The sequence below is a fragment of the Scyliorhinus torazame genome, chromosome 18, assembly GCF_047496885.1.
Source record: "Scyliorhinus torazame isolate Kashiwa2021f chromosome 18, sScyTor2.1, whole genome shotgun sequence".
Lineage (NCBI taxonomy): Eukaryota > Metazoa > Chordata > Chondrichthyes > Carcharhiniformes > Scyliorhinidae > Scyliorhinus > Scyliorhinus torazame.
The window spans coordinates 76,646,944-76,662,004 of NC_092724.1; the positions used below are offsets into that span (position 1 = coordinate 76,646,944).

The 15,061-nt window shown below is 47.2% G+C and overlaps 1 protein-coding gene across 1 annotated transcript in view; it reads right to left on the bottom strand.

The window, feature by feature from the left end:
* Positions 1–433: 433 nt before the first annotated feature.
* The window catches only part of myo15b (myosin XVB), a 462,078-nt gene continuing 447,450 nt past the window's right edge, over positions 434–15,061 (bottom strand). The window contains exons 25-26 of the mRNA XM_072481964.1: positions 4,183–4,425; positions 434–538 (exon numbers count right to left, since the gene is read on the bottom strand). Of these exons, the coding sequence (XP_072338065.1) occupies positions 434–538; positions 4,183–4,425 (348 nt within the window). The remainder of the gene's footprint in view (positions 539–4,182; positions 4,426–15,061) is intronic.

Here is a 15,061-nt window from a genome sequence, read left to right on the forward strand (position 1 = left end):
TCCTTCTGCACTTTGCTGTGATTGTAAAATCCTTAAATTATGAAGTCAGCTTGTATAGACTGGGCTCACATCGACTTGAGTGGAGGAATGAGGACTGAGCAAATTGAGATGTTTAAGATGATTGAAGGAGTTTATTGGCAAGTTAGAGAGAAATTATTCATCTGGTTGGGGGAGTCCAGAACGAGAGGTGTGATTTCAGTAAGCACTTCTTTGCACAAGGGTGGTGAAAATCCAAAACTCTCTTTCCCCATTGAAGTCAACTGAAAATCTCAAAACTGAGATTGTTAGGTTTTTGTTGAGTAAAGGTATTTTTGTTGGACAAAGGCATTAAGGATTATGGAATCAAACTGGATTAAAGGAGTTCAGATCTGGGTCAGCCATCATTTAACAATCGTAGAACATGCTTGATGGGCTGAATGGCCTTCTTGTGTTTCTAATTCTTACCCAACTTCTGAAAGAAATTCCGTTTCTGCTGAAAAGATTCAACTTGATCCAAGATCGACTCCTCAGCGATATCATTGTTCACAGCCGGGACATCCTACAGAGAGATGTTAGAAATTACCATTCTTCTGACAATCTGAATCCAGAGAGACAAACAAGAACTATTGGCAGACAAAGGGACGGCTGGTAAATGGGAGGCTTTTAAAAATGTGTTAACCAGGGTGCAGGGTAAGCACATTCCCTTTAGAGTGAAGGGCAAGGCTGGTAGAAGTAGGGAACCCTGGATGATTCGAGATATTGAGACTCTGGTCAAAAAGAAGAAGGAGGCATATGACGTACATAAGCAACTGGGATCAAGTAGGTCCCTTGAAGAGTATAGAGATTGTCGAAATAGAGTTAAGAGGGAAATCAGGAGGGCAAAAAGGGGACATGAAATTGCTTTGGCAAATAATGCAAGGGAGAATCCAAAGAGATTCTACAGATACATAAAGGGGAAAAGAGTAACTAGGGACAGAGTAGGGCCTCTTAAGGATCAACAAGGGCATCTATGTGCAGAGCCACAAGAGTTGGGTGAGATCCTGAATGAATATTTCTCATCGGTATTCACGGTGGAGAAAGGCATGGATGTTAGGAAACTAAGGGAAACAAATAGTGATGTCTTGAGAAGTGTGCATATTACAGAGGAGGAGGTGCTGGAAGTCTTAAAGCGCATCAAGGTAGATAAATCCCCGGGACCTGATGAAATGTATCCCAGGATGTTGTGGGAGGCTAGGAAGGAAATTGCGGGTCCCTTGGCCGAGATATTTGAATCATCGGCAGCCACAGGTGAGGTGCCTGAAGATTGGAGAGTGGCGAATGTTGTGCCCTTGTTTAAGAAGGGCAGCAGGGAAAAGCCTGGGAACTACAGACCGGTGAGCCTAACGTCTGTAGTAGGTAAGTTGCTAGAAGGTATTCTGAGAGACAGGATCTACAAGCATTTAGAGAGGCAAGGACTGATTCGGGGCAGTCAGCATGGCTTTGTGGGTGGAAAATCATGTCTCACAAATTTGATTGAGTTTTTTGAGGGAGTGACCAAGAAGGTAGATGAGGGCAGTGCAGTAGACGTTGTCTACATGGACTTTAGCAAAGCCTTTGACAAGGTACCGCATGGTAGGTTGTTGCAGAAGGTTAAAGCTCACGGGATCCAGGGTGAGGTTGCCAATTGGATTCAAAATTGGCTGGACGACAGAAGGCAGAGGGTGGTTGTAGAGGGTTGTTTTTCAAACTGGAGGCCTGTGACCAGTGGTGTGCCTCAGGGATCGGTGCTGGGTCCACTGTTATTTGTGATTTATATTAATGATTTGGATGAGAATTTAGGAGGCATGGTTAGTAAGTTTGCAGATGACACCAAGATTGGTGGCACAGTGGATAGTGAAGAAGGTTATCTAGGATTGCAACGGGATCTTGATCAATTAGGCCAGTGGGCCGACGAATGGCAGATGGAGTTTAATTTAGATAAATGTGAGGTGATGCATTTTGGCAGATCAAATCAGGCCAGGACCTACTCAGTTAATGGTATGGCGTTGGGGAGAGTTATAGAACAAAGAGATCTAGGAGTACAGGTTCATAGCTCCTTGAAGGTGGAGTCGCAGGTGGACAGAGTGGTGAAGAAGGCATTCGGCATGCTTGGTTTCATTGGTCAGAACATTGAATATAGGAGTTGGGACGTCTTGTTGAAGTTGTACAAGACATTGGTACGGCCACACTTGGAATACTGTGTGCAGTTCTGGTCACCCTATTATAGAAAGGATATTATTAAACTAGAAAGAGTGCAGAAAAGATTTACTAGGATGTTGCCGGGACTTGATGGTTTGAGTTATAAGGAGAGGCTGGATAGACTGGGACTTTTTTCCCTGGAGCGTAGGAGGCTTAGGGGTGATCTTATAGAGGTCTATAAAATAATGAGGGGCATAGATAAGGTAGATAGTCAACATCTTTTCCCAAAGGTAGGGGAGTCTAAAACTAGAGGGCATAGGTTTAAGGTGAGAGGGGAGAGATTCAGAAGGGCCCAGAGGGGCAATTTCTTCACTCAGAGGGTAGTGAGTGTCTGGAATGGGCTGCCAGAGGTAGTAGTAGAGGCGGGTACAATTGTGTCTTTTAAAAAACATTTAGATAGTTACATGGGCAAGATGGGTATAGAGGGTTATGGGCCAAGTGCGGGCAACTGGGACTAGCTTAATGGTAAAAACTGGGCGGCATGGACTGGTTGGGCCGAAGGGCCTGTTTTCATGCTGTAAACTTCTATGATTCTATGAAGAAAATGGAGCTGTGTGCTACAGGGATCTGTGCTGGGTCCCCTGTTGCTTCCATTTATGTAAATGACATAGATGGCTATGTGAAGGATGTGATTGCACTGGAGAGGGTGCAGATGCAATTCACCAGGATGTTACCTGGGATGGAACATTTAAGTTATGAAGAGAGGTTGGATAGGCTTGGGTAGTTTTCGCAGGAGCAGAGAAGATTGAGGGGTGACCTGATCGAGGTGTACAAGATTATGAGGAGCATGGACAGCAATCTCAGCGTGGATAGGGAGCAGCTGTTCCCCTTAGTTGAAGTGTCATTTACGAGGGGACACAAGTTCAAGGTCAGGGGAAGGAAGTTTAGGGGGGATTTGAGAAAAAGGGGTGGTGACGGTCTGGAATGCACTGCCTGGGAGGGTGGTAGAGGTGGGTTGCCTCACATCTTTAAAAAATTACCTGGTTGAACACTTGGCACGTCTTAACATTCAAGGCTTTGGGCCAAGCGCTGGCAAAAGGGATTAGGAATCAGGTGAGGTGTTTTCCATGTGTCAATGTAGACTTGATGGGCTGAAGGGCCTCTTCTGTGCTGTATTAATCTGTGATTCTGATTATGTGTCTCAAAGGTGATACATTTAACTCTTTCAAGACAGGTTTTCTGTCTTGGAGCTGCTTCAGAAAGAAAGAACTTAATTAAATCTTTTGAAGTACAGCTGCTGCCAGGATGTAGGGAACAGCTGCCAACTTGGACACAGCAAGATCCCACAAACTGCAATCTGATAATGCAGTTAATCTGTTTTGGCGATGTGAGAGGAGGGATAATTATTGACCAGGACAACAGGAAACAACCTCGTTGAAATGGTGTCACAGGATCTTTCATATCTCTCTGACAGACAGTGAAGCACTTCCTCACTACTACGTTCAAATGTCAACACGTGTCCTCAAGTCTCTGGAGTGGAGGGGGAGGCAGGTGGAGTTGAACCTTGATCTTCTAAAGGTGAGAGCGCTACCATTGAATATGCTTAAATGGCTGACATTCTCTTTCATAAATGTATTCTCTCCTAACACTTCAATCAACAAAGGTCACTGAAGAATCAATTCATTCTCATGAGATCCTATCTATTATTTGTTAAAATGATGCTTTACTTCACTGTTACCCTAATTGTCATACACACAAATACATCAATAGCATGGCACATCTCAGTAATACATGAATATAGCGCACTAACACCTAAACCTACTTGACAGAAAGTAGGAAAATTGACTCTCCTACCCCCTCGGCGAATGGAGGAAAATATTTACCCCAGCTGACCTGCTTCTCAAGTTCATGGAATAGGTCAGGTCCAAATCCAGTCTTTTCAACTTAACCCTTGCGCAAAAGAACAAGTGATGCTGAGGTTCAGTCCTGACTGTCCTGCTACCTGACACAATGGGGTGGGAAGAATAACATGATAAAAATAAGTACCATTTCCTGAGGCGGAGCTTCTTTTCTTTTGGGGACTTCTTTATTAACAAGAAGCTCCTTCTTCACACTGGCCTTATTTGGTTGTTGGGATGGAGCAGGCAGAATGGGTTTAGTGCTAAATTTGGGTGGGGTTGTGGCCTTCGAGGGAATAGAGACAGGCTGGGGCTCCTGCTGTCTCTTCTTCTGTTGCTCCTGCTGTTGTTGCTGACTTATTGTCATGGCTTGAATAGTCATTTGCTGGGCCTGAGGAAAGAAAATATTTTATGTCAGATCGATGTTGCTCAACACTAGGCATTGATGGGTAAATGGCTCCACTGCAGGGGTGCCAATCAGAAAATTGACCTTGACTTGTATTTAATCATACAGAGCTGGATAATATCTGATTGCTAACAGGAGATTTATGTTCAGCCTGATGTCAGACATGTGCCGGAACCCATCTCAACACTTCACATGAAATATTTGCTCTGACAAAGTAACGTTAATGTAAACACAACATCCTAAAGTCCGTCATGAAGGTAAATAATCAAAATGAAGTTGGACACTGAGGAGCTGTGAGGGAAGAATTAGAGGTGGTGACTGAAGGTGAAGTCAAAGCGGAATTGAAGGAGGCTTTTGGAGAAAGGAAGTAGGAAGACGGAAGGTGATGTAGAGCCTTTTGGGAAGAGTTTTAGAGAGGAGATTCTGCTGCCAATGGAGGAGTGGAGGGAGATGCAAAGGAAAGTTTAATAAGGACAAGGGAAGTCCACACCGAGTAAAATATGAACAAAGTTTAATTTACACAAACGATATATATACACTACCAGGTAGATCCCTACCGGGTTCTTCGCTCTCTGGTTGGTGCCTTATTGGCCAACCTTTTATACATTGGGTAATTGCGATACCCCACCCCTAGTGGGTTAGCTCAGACTCCACAAGGAGCACAGAGAAGACAAGCATTCCCACCCCATAGGTCCTGCAAAGGATATTACAGTAACCTGACTTTCAGGAACAGAGGGAAAGTGCAGGAACATAGGGCTGAAGGGGGTTATCAATGAGGGAGGGAGGGAGGGATGAGGCCATGGAATGAGTTATAAATAAAGATCTTTCCCTACAGACTGGGGAACCTGCAAAGACTGGTAAGAAGCAAGGGAATAGGAAAGTGGGACAGCACTGGATAGGATTTAGGCAACTGAGTCTCATGAGGTGCAACTTATGAAGAATGGGACATGAGAGGCTGTGAAGGGATAAGCTGATGTGATAAAGGATGCACCAAGAAGGAAATTAGGAGGGCATAAAGGTCAAGAAGGAAATTAGGAGGATAAAAGGGGGTAGCTTTGGCTGAGAGGATTAAGGTGAATCCAAAGGGATTCTTTAAGTGTATTAAAGGAAAAAGAATAACTAGAGAGACAATAGGACCTCTCAAGGACCAAAGTGGACACATGTGTATGGAACCGCAGGAGATGGGTGAGGTTCCCAATGAATATTTCTCTTCTGTGTTTACCGTGGAGAAAGACAAGAAAGACAAGTTCCGGGGTATAGATGTTTCAGTATGAGTAGGGAAGGTGGTAAAAGAGGTGGAGGAGTAGCATTGTTAATCAAGGATAGTTTAAAGGCTGCAGAAAGACAGTTTGAGGGGGATCTGCCTACTGAGGTAATATGGGCTGAAGTTAGAAATAGGAAAGGAGCGGTCATGTTGTTAGGAGTTTTCTATAGGCCCCCAAATAGTAATAGAGATGTGGAGGAAGAAATTGCAAACCAGATTATGGATAGGTGTGGAGGTCTCAGGGTAGTTGTCATGGGTGACTTTAACTTTCCAAATATTGATTGGAACCTCTATAGGTCAAACAGTTCGGATGGGGCAGTTTTTGTGTAGTGTGTGCAGAAGAGTTTCCTGACACAATGTGGATAGGCCGACAAGAGGTGGGGCCACATTGGATTTGGTACTGGGTAATGAACCGGGCCAAGTGTTAGATTTGTTTGTGGGAGAGCACTTTGGAGATAGTGACCACAGTTCGGTGTCTTTCACTATTGCAATGGAAAGGGATAGGGCCATACGACAGGGCAAGGTTTATAATTGGGGGAGGGGTAATTATGATGCGATTAGGCAAGAATTAGGGGGCATAAGATGGGAACAGAAACTGTCAGGGAAAGGCACAAATGAAAAGTGGAGCTTGTTCAAGGAACAAATACTGCGTGTCCTTGATAGGTATGCCCCAGTCAGGCAGGGAGGAAATGGCCGTGTTAGGGAACCATGGTTCACAAAAGAGGTTGAATGTCTTGTCAAGAGGAAAAAGGATGCATATGTCAGGATGAGAAAACAAGGTTCAGTTGGGTCGCTTGAGGGTTACAAGGGAGCAAGGAATGAGCTAAAAAAAAAAAAAGGGCTTAGGAGAGCTAGGAGAGGGCATGGAAGTCCCTGGACGGAGGGAAACCTCGGAGCGCAGGGGCGCGACCGCATGGAGAGAGCAGTGACAGAGGCCATCCTGGACGGCCCCCTAACAAGGGGGAACCCCGGAGGGCAGGGGCGCGTCCACCAGGTGAATTTGGTAATCCCACAGGAGCAAGGGGACAGAGGCCCTCCACCAGGATAGTCACCTGGAACGTAAGGGGACTCAATGGCCCAGTGAAAAGATCCAGAGTCCTCAACCACCTAAGAAACGTGAAGGCAGATATAATCTTTCTTGAAGAGACGCACCTACGAGAGCAGGACCGATTGCGGGTAGGGAAGGGCTGGGTGGGACAGACCTACCATTCCTGTTACGGGTCGAGGGCCAGGGGGGTGGCAATACTGATCAGCAAATGGACGATGTTTAGGGCGACAAAGACGGTGACGGACCCAGGGGGACGGTACATCATGGTTTGCCGGACCCTGGATGGGGCACTGGTACTAGTACTAGTTAACGTGTACGCACCCAACTGGGACAACCCGAGCTTCAAGAAGACCATGGCAGAAATCCCTCACATAGCGACGCACCGGCTAATCATGGGGGGGTGGACTTCAACTGTGTACAGGATCCAACGACTGACAGATCAAACGGAGAAAACCTCAAACATGGCAAGAGAACTTGGTCACTTTATGGAGCAGATGGGAGCGGTGGTCCCCTGAAGGTTCACCCACCCAGGGGAGAAGGAGTTTTCCTTCTTCTCCCCAGTACACAACGTATACACCAGAATTGACTTTTGTGTGGTGGGGAAAACGGGTCTTCCGGGGATAGACAAAGTGGAATACTCCGCAATTGTGATATCAGACCACGCTCCACACTACATGGACGTGAGGCTGGAAACAGGCAGGACCCAATGCCCCACATGGAGGTTGGACGTTGCCCTACTAGCTGACAAGGCTTTCAACGAAAAGATATCGCGGGCCGTAGCAGAATACACGGAGAACAGTCAGTATGGGGAGGTCTCACTCTCCACGTTCTGGGAAGCGCTAAAGGCCGTACTAAGAGGGGAAATCATCGCTTTCAAAGCACAAAGAGATAGGGAGGAAAGGGCGGCAAGGCAGCAGCTGGTCGACTCCATACTGGAGGTAGACCGTAAATACCGTAGAGCTCCTGGTGGAGCGGAAAGAGTTACAAAGGAACTTTGATCTGCTCTCCACCAGGAAAGCAGTGCATCAACTCTGCAAAGCACGTGGGACCCTATTTGAACACGGAGACAAACACTGAGAAAGCAGGCAGCCACCAGAGAAATTGCACAAATCAGGGATACTAGAGGCGCATTACAAACAGAGCCAGAAAAGATCAACAAAGCATTCAGGGCCTTCTACCAAGGGCTGTACACCTCAGAGCCCCCAATGGGGGAGTCCGGGATGAAACGGTTCCTTGATGGACTGGACATACCAGTCGTGGGGGAGGGCAGAAAATGGGGCCTGGAAGCACAACTAGCACTGGGAGAGACCATGGACAGCATTCGCTCCATGCAGGCGGGAAGGCGCAGGGACCAGACGGATTCACGGCGGACTTCTACAAAAAATTTGCGACAGCACTGGCCCCGCACCTGCGGGAGATGTTCACAGACCTGCTGGCCAAAGGGCACACTGCCACCCACGCTAGCACAGGCCTCAATCTCGCTGATACCTAAGAAGAACAAAGACCCAACGGAATGTGGGTCATACAGACCCATCTCACTGCTGAACGCAGATGCCAAAATACTGGCCAAGATTCCAGCCAAAAGGCTAGAAGACTGCGAGCCAGAGGTGGTCGCAGAGGACCAGACGGGCTTTGTCAAAGACAGCTTACCTTCAACATCAGGCGCCAGCTGAACGTGATAATGACCCCCTCCGGGGAGAGAACACCAGAGGTGATCGTCTCCCTAGACGCAGAAAAGGCCTTCGACAGAGTAGAATGGAAATACCTCATAGAGGTACTGGAGCGGTTCAGGCTTGGAACAGAATTCATCTCCTGGGTAAAACTCCGATACAACGCTCCCATGGCGTGCGTACGGACAAACAACACCAACTCCCGATACTTCCAGCTGCACAGGGGCATCAGGCAAGGATGCCCACTGTCCCCCCTGCTGTTCGTCCTAGCAATCGAGACATTAGCAATTGTGCTCAGAGCGGCAAAAAGCTGGAGGGGGATCCAAAGGGGCGGCAGAGAGCACAGAGTCTCACTCTATGCAGATGACCTGCTCCTCTACATCTCGGACCAACAAAGCAGCATGGACGGAATCATCGCGCTCCTGAAAGAGTTTTGCGCCTTCTTGGGCTGCAAACTCAACATGGGCAAAAGCGAGATCTTCCCGGTACACCCACAAGAAGGTGGGACAGCACTAACGGGAGAGGGGGGGGGGGGGGGGGGGGAGAAGAATGCTAGGATCCCAAAGAAGGTCTTACAAAATCATAATCAAGGGAGGACTAGCCCTCCCAAACGTATCGGGGGAAGGCCCTAGCGGCCAGGTCTCTGGCACGGAGTCTGGCTCTGGGGCTCAGAAGGGAAGGGGGGAGATTAGAAAAGCAATAGTAGTAGGAGATTCAATGGTTAGGGGAATAGGTAGGAGATTCTGTGGTCGCGAGCGAGACTCGCGGAAGGTATGTTGCCTCCCGGGTGCCAGGGCCAGGGATGTCTCAGATCGTGTCTTCAGGATCCTAAAGGGGGAGGTTGAGCAGCCAGAAGTCGTGGTGCACATTGATACCAACGGCGTAGGTAGGAAAAGGGGTGTGGAGGTAATAAACGAGTTTAGGGAGTTAGGCTGGAAGTTAAAAGCCAGGACAGACAGAGTTGTCATCTCTGGTTTGTTGCCGGTGCCACGTGATAGCGAGGCTAGGGATAGGGAGAGAGTGTAGCTGAACACGTGGCTGCAGGAATGGTGTAGGAGGGAGGGCTTCAGGTATTTGGATAATTAGAGCGCATTCTGGGGAAGGTGGGACCTGTACAAGCAGGACGGGTTGCATCTGAACCAGAGGGGCACCAATATCCAGGGAGGGAGGTTTTCTAGTACTCTTCGGGACGGTTTAAACTAATTTGGCAGGGGAATGGGAACCGGATTTGTAGTCCAGCAACTAAGGTAGCCGATATTCAGGATGCCAAAGCATGTAATGAGGCAGTGGGGAAGGGAACACTGACAAAGGAGAGTACTTGCAGGCACGGAGATGGGTTGAAGTGTGTATACTTCAACGCAAGAAGCATCAGGAATAAGGTGGGTGAACTTAAGGCATGGATCGGTACTTGGGACTACGATGTGGTGGCCATCACGGAAACTTGGATAGAAGAGGGGCAGAAATGGTTGTTGGAGGTCCCTGGTTATAGATGTTTCAATAAGATTAGGGAGGGTGGTAAAAGAGGTGGGGGGGGGGGGGGTGGCATTGTTAATTAGAGATGGTATAACAGCTGCAGAAAGGCAGTTCGAGGAGTATCAGCCTACTGAGGTAGTATGGGTTGAAGTCAGAAATAGGAAAGGAGCAGTCACCTTGTTAGGAGTTTTCTATAGGCCCCTCAATAGTAGCAGCGATGTGGAGGAACAGATTGGGAAACAGATTTTGGAAAGGTGCAGAAGTCACAGGGTAGTAGTCATGGGTGACTTTAACTTCCCAAACATTGAGTGGAAACTCTTTAGATCAAGTGGTTTGGATGGGGTGGTGTTTGTGCAGTGTGTCCAGGAAGCTTTTCTAACACAGTATGTAGATTGTCCAACCAGAGGAGGGGCAATATTGGATTTAGTACTTGGTAATGAACCAGGGCAAATGATAGATTTGTTAGTGGGGGAGCATTTTGGAGATAGTGACCACAATTCTGTGACTTTCACTTTAGTAATGGAGAGGGATAGGTGCGTGCAACAGAGCAAGGTTTACAATTGGGGGAAGGGTAAATACGATGTTGTCAGACAAGAATTGAAGTGCATAAGTTGGGAACATAGGCTGTCAGGGAAGGACACAAGTGAAATGTGGAACTTGTTCAAGGAACAGGTACTACGTGTCCTTGATATGTATGTCCCTGTCAGGCAGGGAAGAGATGGTCGAGTGAGGGAACCATGGTTGACAAGAGAGGGTGAATGTCTTGTTAAGAGGAAAAAGGAGACTTATGGAAGGCTGAGGAAACAAAGTTCAGACAGGGCGTTGGAGGGATACAAGATAGCCAGGAGGGAACTGAAGAAAGGGATTAGGAGAGCTAAGAGAGGGCATGAACAATCTTTGGCAGGTAGGATCAAGGAAAACCCCAAGGCCTTTTACACATATGTGAGAAATGTGAGAATGACTAGAACAAGGGTAGGTCCGATCAAGGACAGTAGCGGGAGATTGTGTATTGAGTCTGAAGAGATAGGAGAGGTCTTGAATGAGTACTTTTCTTCTGTATTTACAAATGAGAGGGGCCATATTGTTGGAGAGGACAGTGTGAAACAGACTGGTAAGCTCGAGGAAATACTTGTTAGGAAGGAAGATGTGTTGGGGCATTTTGAAAAACTTGAGGATAGACAAGTCCCCCGGGCCTGATGGGATATATCCAAGGATTCTATGGGAAGCAAGAGATGAAATTGCAGAGCTGTTGGCAATGATCTTTTCGTCCTCACTGTCAACAGGGGTGGTACCAGGCGATTAGAGAGTGGTGAATGTCGTGCCCCTGTTCAAAAAAGGGGCTAGGGATAACCCTGGGAATTACAGGCCAGTTAGTCTTACTTCGGTGGTAGGCAAAGTCATGGAAAGGGTACTGAAGGATAGGATTTCTGAGCATCTGGAAAGACACTGCTTGATTAGAGATAGTCAGCACGGATTGTGAGGGGTAGGTCTTGCCTTACAAGTCTTATTGAATTCTTTGAGGAGGTGACCAAGCATGTGGATGAAGGTAAAGCAGTGGATGTAGTGTACATGGATTTTAGTAAGGCATTTGATAAGGTTCCCCCTGGTAGGCTTATGAAGAAAGTAAGGAGGCATGGGATAGTGGGAAAATTGGCCAGTTGGATAACGAACTGGCTAACCGATAGAAGTCAGAGAGTGGTGGTGGATGGCAAATATTCAGCCTGGATCCCAGTTACCAGTGGCGTACCGCAGGGATCAGTTCTGGGTCCTCTGCTGTTTGTGATTTTCATTAATGACTTGGATGAGGGAGTTGAAGGGTGGGTCAGTAAATTTGCAGACGATACGAAGATTGGTGGAGTTGTGGATAGTGAGGAGGGCTGTTGTCGGCTGCAAAGAGACATAGATAGGATGCAGAGCTGGGCTGAGAAGTGGCAGATGGAGTTTAACCCTGAAAAGTGTGAGGTTGTCCATTTTGGAAGGACAAATATGAATGCGGAATACAGGGTTAACGGTAGAGTTCTTGGCAATGTGGAGGAGCAGAGAGATCTTGGGGTCTATGTTCATACATCTTTGAAAGTTGCCACTCAAGTGGATAGAGCTGTGAAGAAGGCCTATGGTGTGCTAGCGTTCATTAACAGAGGGATTGAATTTAAGAGCCGTGAGGTGATGATGCAGGTGTACAAAACTTTGGTAAGGCCACATTTGGAGTACTGTGTACAGTTCTGGTCGCCTCATTTTAGGAAGGATGTGGAAGCTTTGGAAAATGTGCAAAGGAGATTTACCAGGATGTTGCCTGGAATGGAGAGTAGGTCTTACGAGGAAAGGTTGAGGGTGCTAGGCCTTTTCTCATTAGAACGGAGAAGGATGAGGGGCGACTTGATAGAGGTTTATAAGATGATCAGGGGAATAGATAGAGTCGACAGTCAGAGACTTTTTCCCCGGGTGGAACAAACCATTACAAGGGGACATAAATTTAAGGTGAATGGTGGAAGATATAGGGGGGATGTCAGAGGTAGGTTCTTTACCCAGAGAGTAGTGGGGGCATGGAATGCACTGCCTGTGGAAGTACTTGAGTCGGAAACATTAGGGACCTTCAAGCAGCTATTGGATAGGTACATGGATTACGGTAAAATGATATAGTGTAGATTTATTTGTTCTTCAGGGCAGCACGGTAGCATTGTGGATAGCACAATTGCTTCACAGTTCCAGGGTCCCAGGTTCGATTCCGGCTTGGGTCACGGTCTGTGCGGAGTCTGCACATCCTCCCCGTGTCTGCGTGGGTTTCCTCCGGGTGCTCCGGTTTCCTCCCACAGTCCAAAGATGTGCAGGTTAGGTGGATTGGCCATGATAAATTGCCCTTAGTGGCCAAAATTGCCTATAGTGTTGGGTGGAGGTGTTGACTTTGGGTAGGGTACTCTTTCCAAGAGCCGGTGCAGACTCAATGGGCCAAATGGCCTCCTTCTGCACTGTAAATTCAATGATAATCTATGATTAATCTAGGACAAAGGTTCGGCGCAACATCGTGGGCCGAAGGGCCTGTTCTGTGCTGTATTTTCTATGTTCTATGTTCCCGGAGGTGGAGGACAGATGTGAAGGGTGCCAAGGAGGCCCAGTCAACCAAGCCCACATGTTCTGGTCTTGCCCCAGACTTGTGGAGTACTGGACAGCCTTCTTCGAGGCAATGTCCAAAATGGTGGGGGTGACGGTGGAGCCATGCCAGAAAGTGGCGTTCTTCGGGGTTTCAGACCAGACAGATCTATTTCTGGGGAGGAGGGCAGACGCCGTAGAATCCTGTTCGGCTGGCAGTCAGCAGCATCACCTAAAGCTGCAGACTGGCTGTCCGACCTCTCGGAATCTCTCCAAATGGAGAAAATCAAATTCGCCATCCGGGGGTCAGACGACGGCCGGCACAAACAGATGCCTACTTATATATTTATAGATCATATCCTGTGTACATAACGGCAAATATACGCTGTTCAAAAATTCAATAAAAAACATTTATAAAAAAAAAGGTAGGACTTTCAAGGTGAATGACAGAACCTTCGGGAGTATCGTGGAACAGAGGGACCTTGGAGTTCAGGTGCACGATTCTCTAAAGGTGGAATCACAGGTAGTCTGGGCAGTGAAAGAGGCTTTTGACATGCTGGCCTTCATCAGACAGGGCATTGAGTATTGAAGTTGGGAAGTTATGTTGCAGTTGTACAGGACATTAGTGAGGCCGCACCTGGTGTATTGTGGTCAGATTTGGTCACCTTGCAATAGGAAAGATGTTATTAAACTGGAGAGAGTGCAGAAGAGATTCACAAGGATGTTGCCAGGACTCAAGGGATTGAGTTATAGGGAATGATTGGACAGGCTAGGACTTTTTTCTTTGGAGCGTTGGAGACTTGAGGGTTGATCTTTTCGATGTGTATAAGATCATGAGAGGGATCAGTCTTTATCCCTTGGTTGGGGAATCAAGAACTAAAGGGCATAGGTTTAAGTTAAGAGGGGAAAGAATTAATGGGAACCTGAGGAGCAACCTTTTTACGCAGAGGGTGTGTATGTGGAATGAGCTACTGGAGGAAGTGGTTGAGGCAGGGACATTGGCAACATTTAAAAGGCATTTCGACAGACACATGGATAGGAAAGGTTTAGAGGGCTATGGACCAAATGCAGGCAAAATGGTGTTAGCTTCGATGGGCGTTTTGGTTGGCATGGACTAGTTTGGGCCGAAGGGCCTGTCTCCTTGTCATAGATTCTATTCATACCTCTTCATTCACCTGAGGAAGGAGCAGCGCTCCGAAAGCTAGTGTTTGAAACAAACCTGTTGGACTTTAACCTGGTGTTGTAAGACTTCTTACTGTGCTCACCCCAGTCCAACACCAGCATCTCCACATCATAGATTCTATGATTCAATGATGAGGGTATTAGCACCAATGTGCTGCAAGAAAGAGCATTGGATGCAGATTCAATAGTAACTTTCTAAAGGGAATTCGATAAAGAATTGAAGGGGACTAATGGCTAACACTTCCAGTCATCACAAACATGATAGGACAATGGCCTTTTACGTATTTGAGTTTATATGTACATATTCACATGAACAGGGTTCTGGGCTGGTTTCCCCTGCGCTTTGTCAGAAGCACATACACCAATTGGATCATCCCTATGTTAGTCCTGGCTGACAGCAACTAACTCAGCACAGATTAGGAATCGAGCCCAGAGAACTCCATGAATAGAAGGTAAGATTGATAATCTGTTGACCCAGGGTTGAAGTCCCTTTCCCACTCGCTTTGAGCAGAGACTTCCTCTTTTGAGGGGTTCACCCGCCAACTCAATAGACTGATCAAGACCTTGGATCCAGACCTACAGAGCTCTCACCCCACGTACTCCCAGTGTTAGAGATCTCTACTGCCTCCCGAAAATACACAAGGCCAACACACCAGGCCGTCCTATTGTATCAGGCAATGGGACCTTGTGTGAGAACCTCTCTGGCTACATCGAGGGCATCTTGAAACCCATCGTACAAGGAACTTCTGTCGCAGCTTCTGTCGCAATATGACAGACGTCCTACAAAAACTCAGCACCCATGGAACAGTTGAACCAGGAACATTCCTCGTCACAATGGAAGTCTCGGCACTCTACACCAGCATCCCCCATGACGACGGCATTGCTGCAACAGCCTCA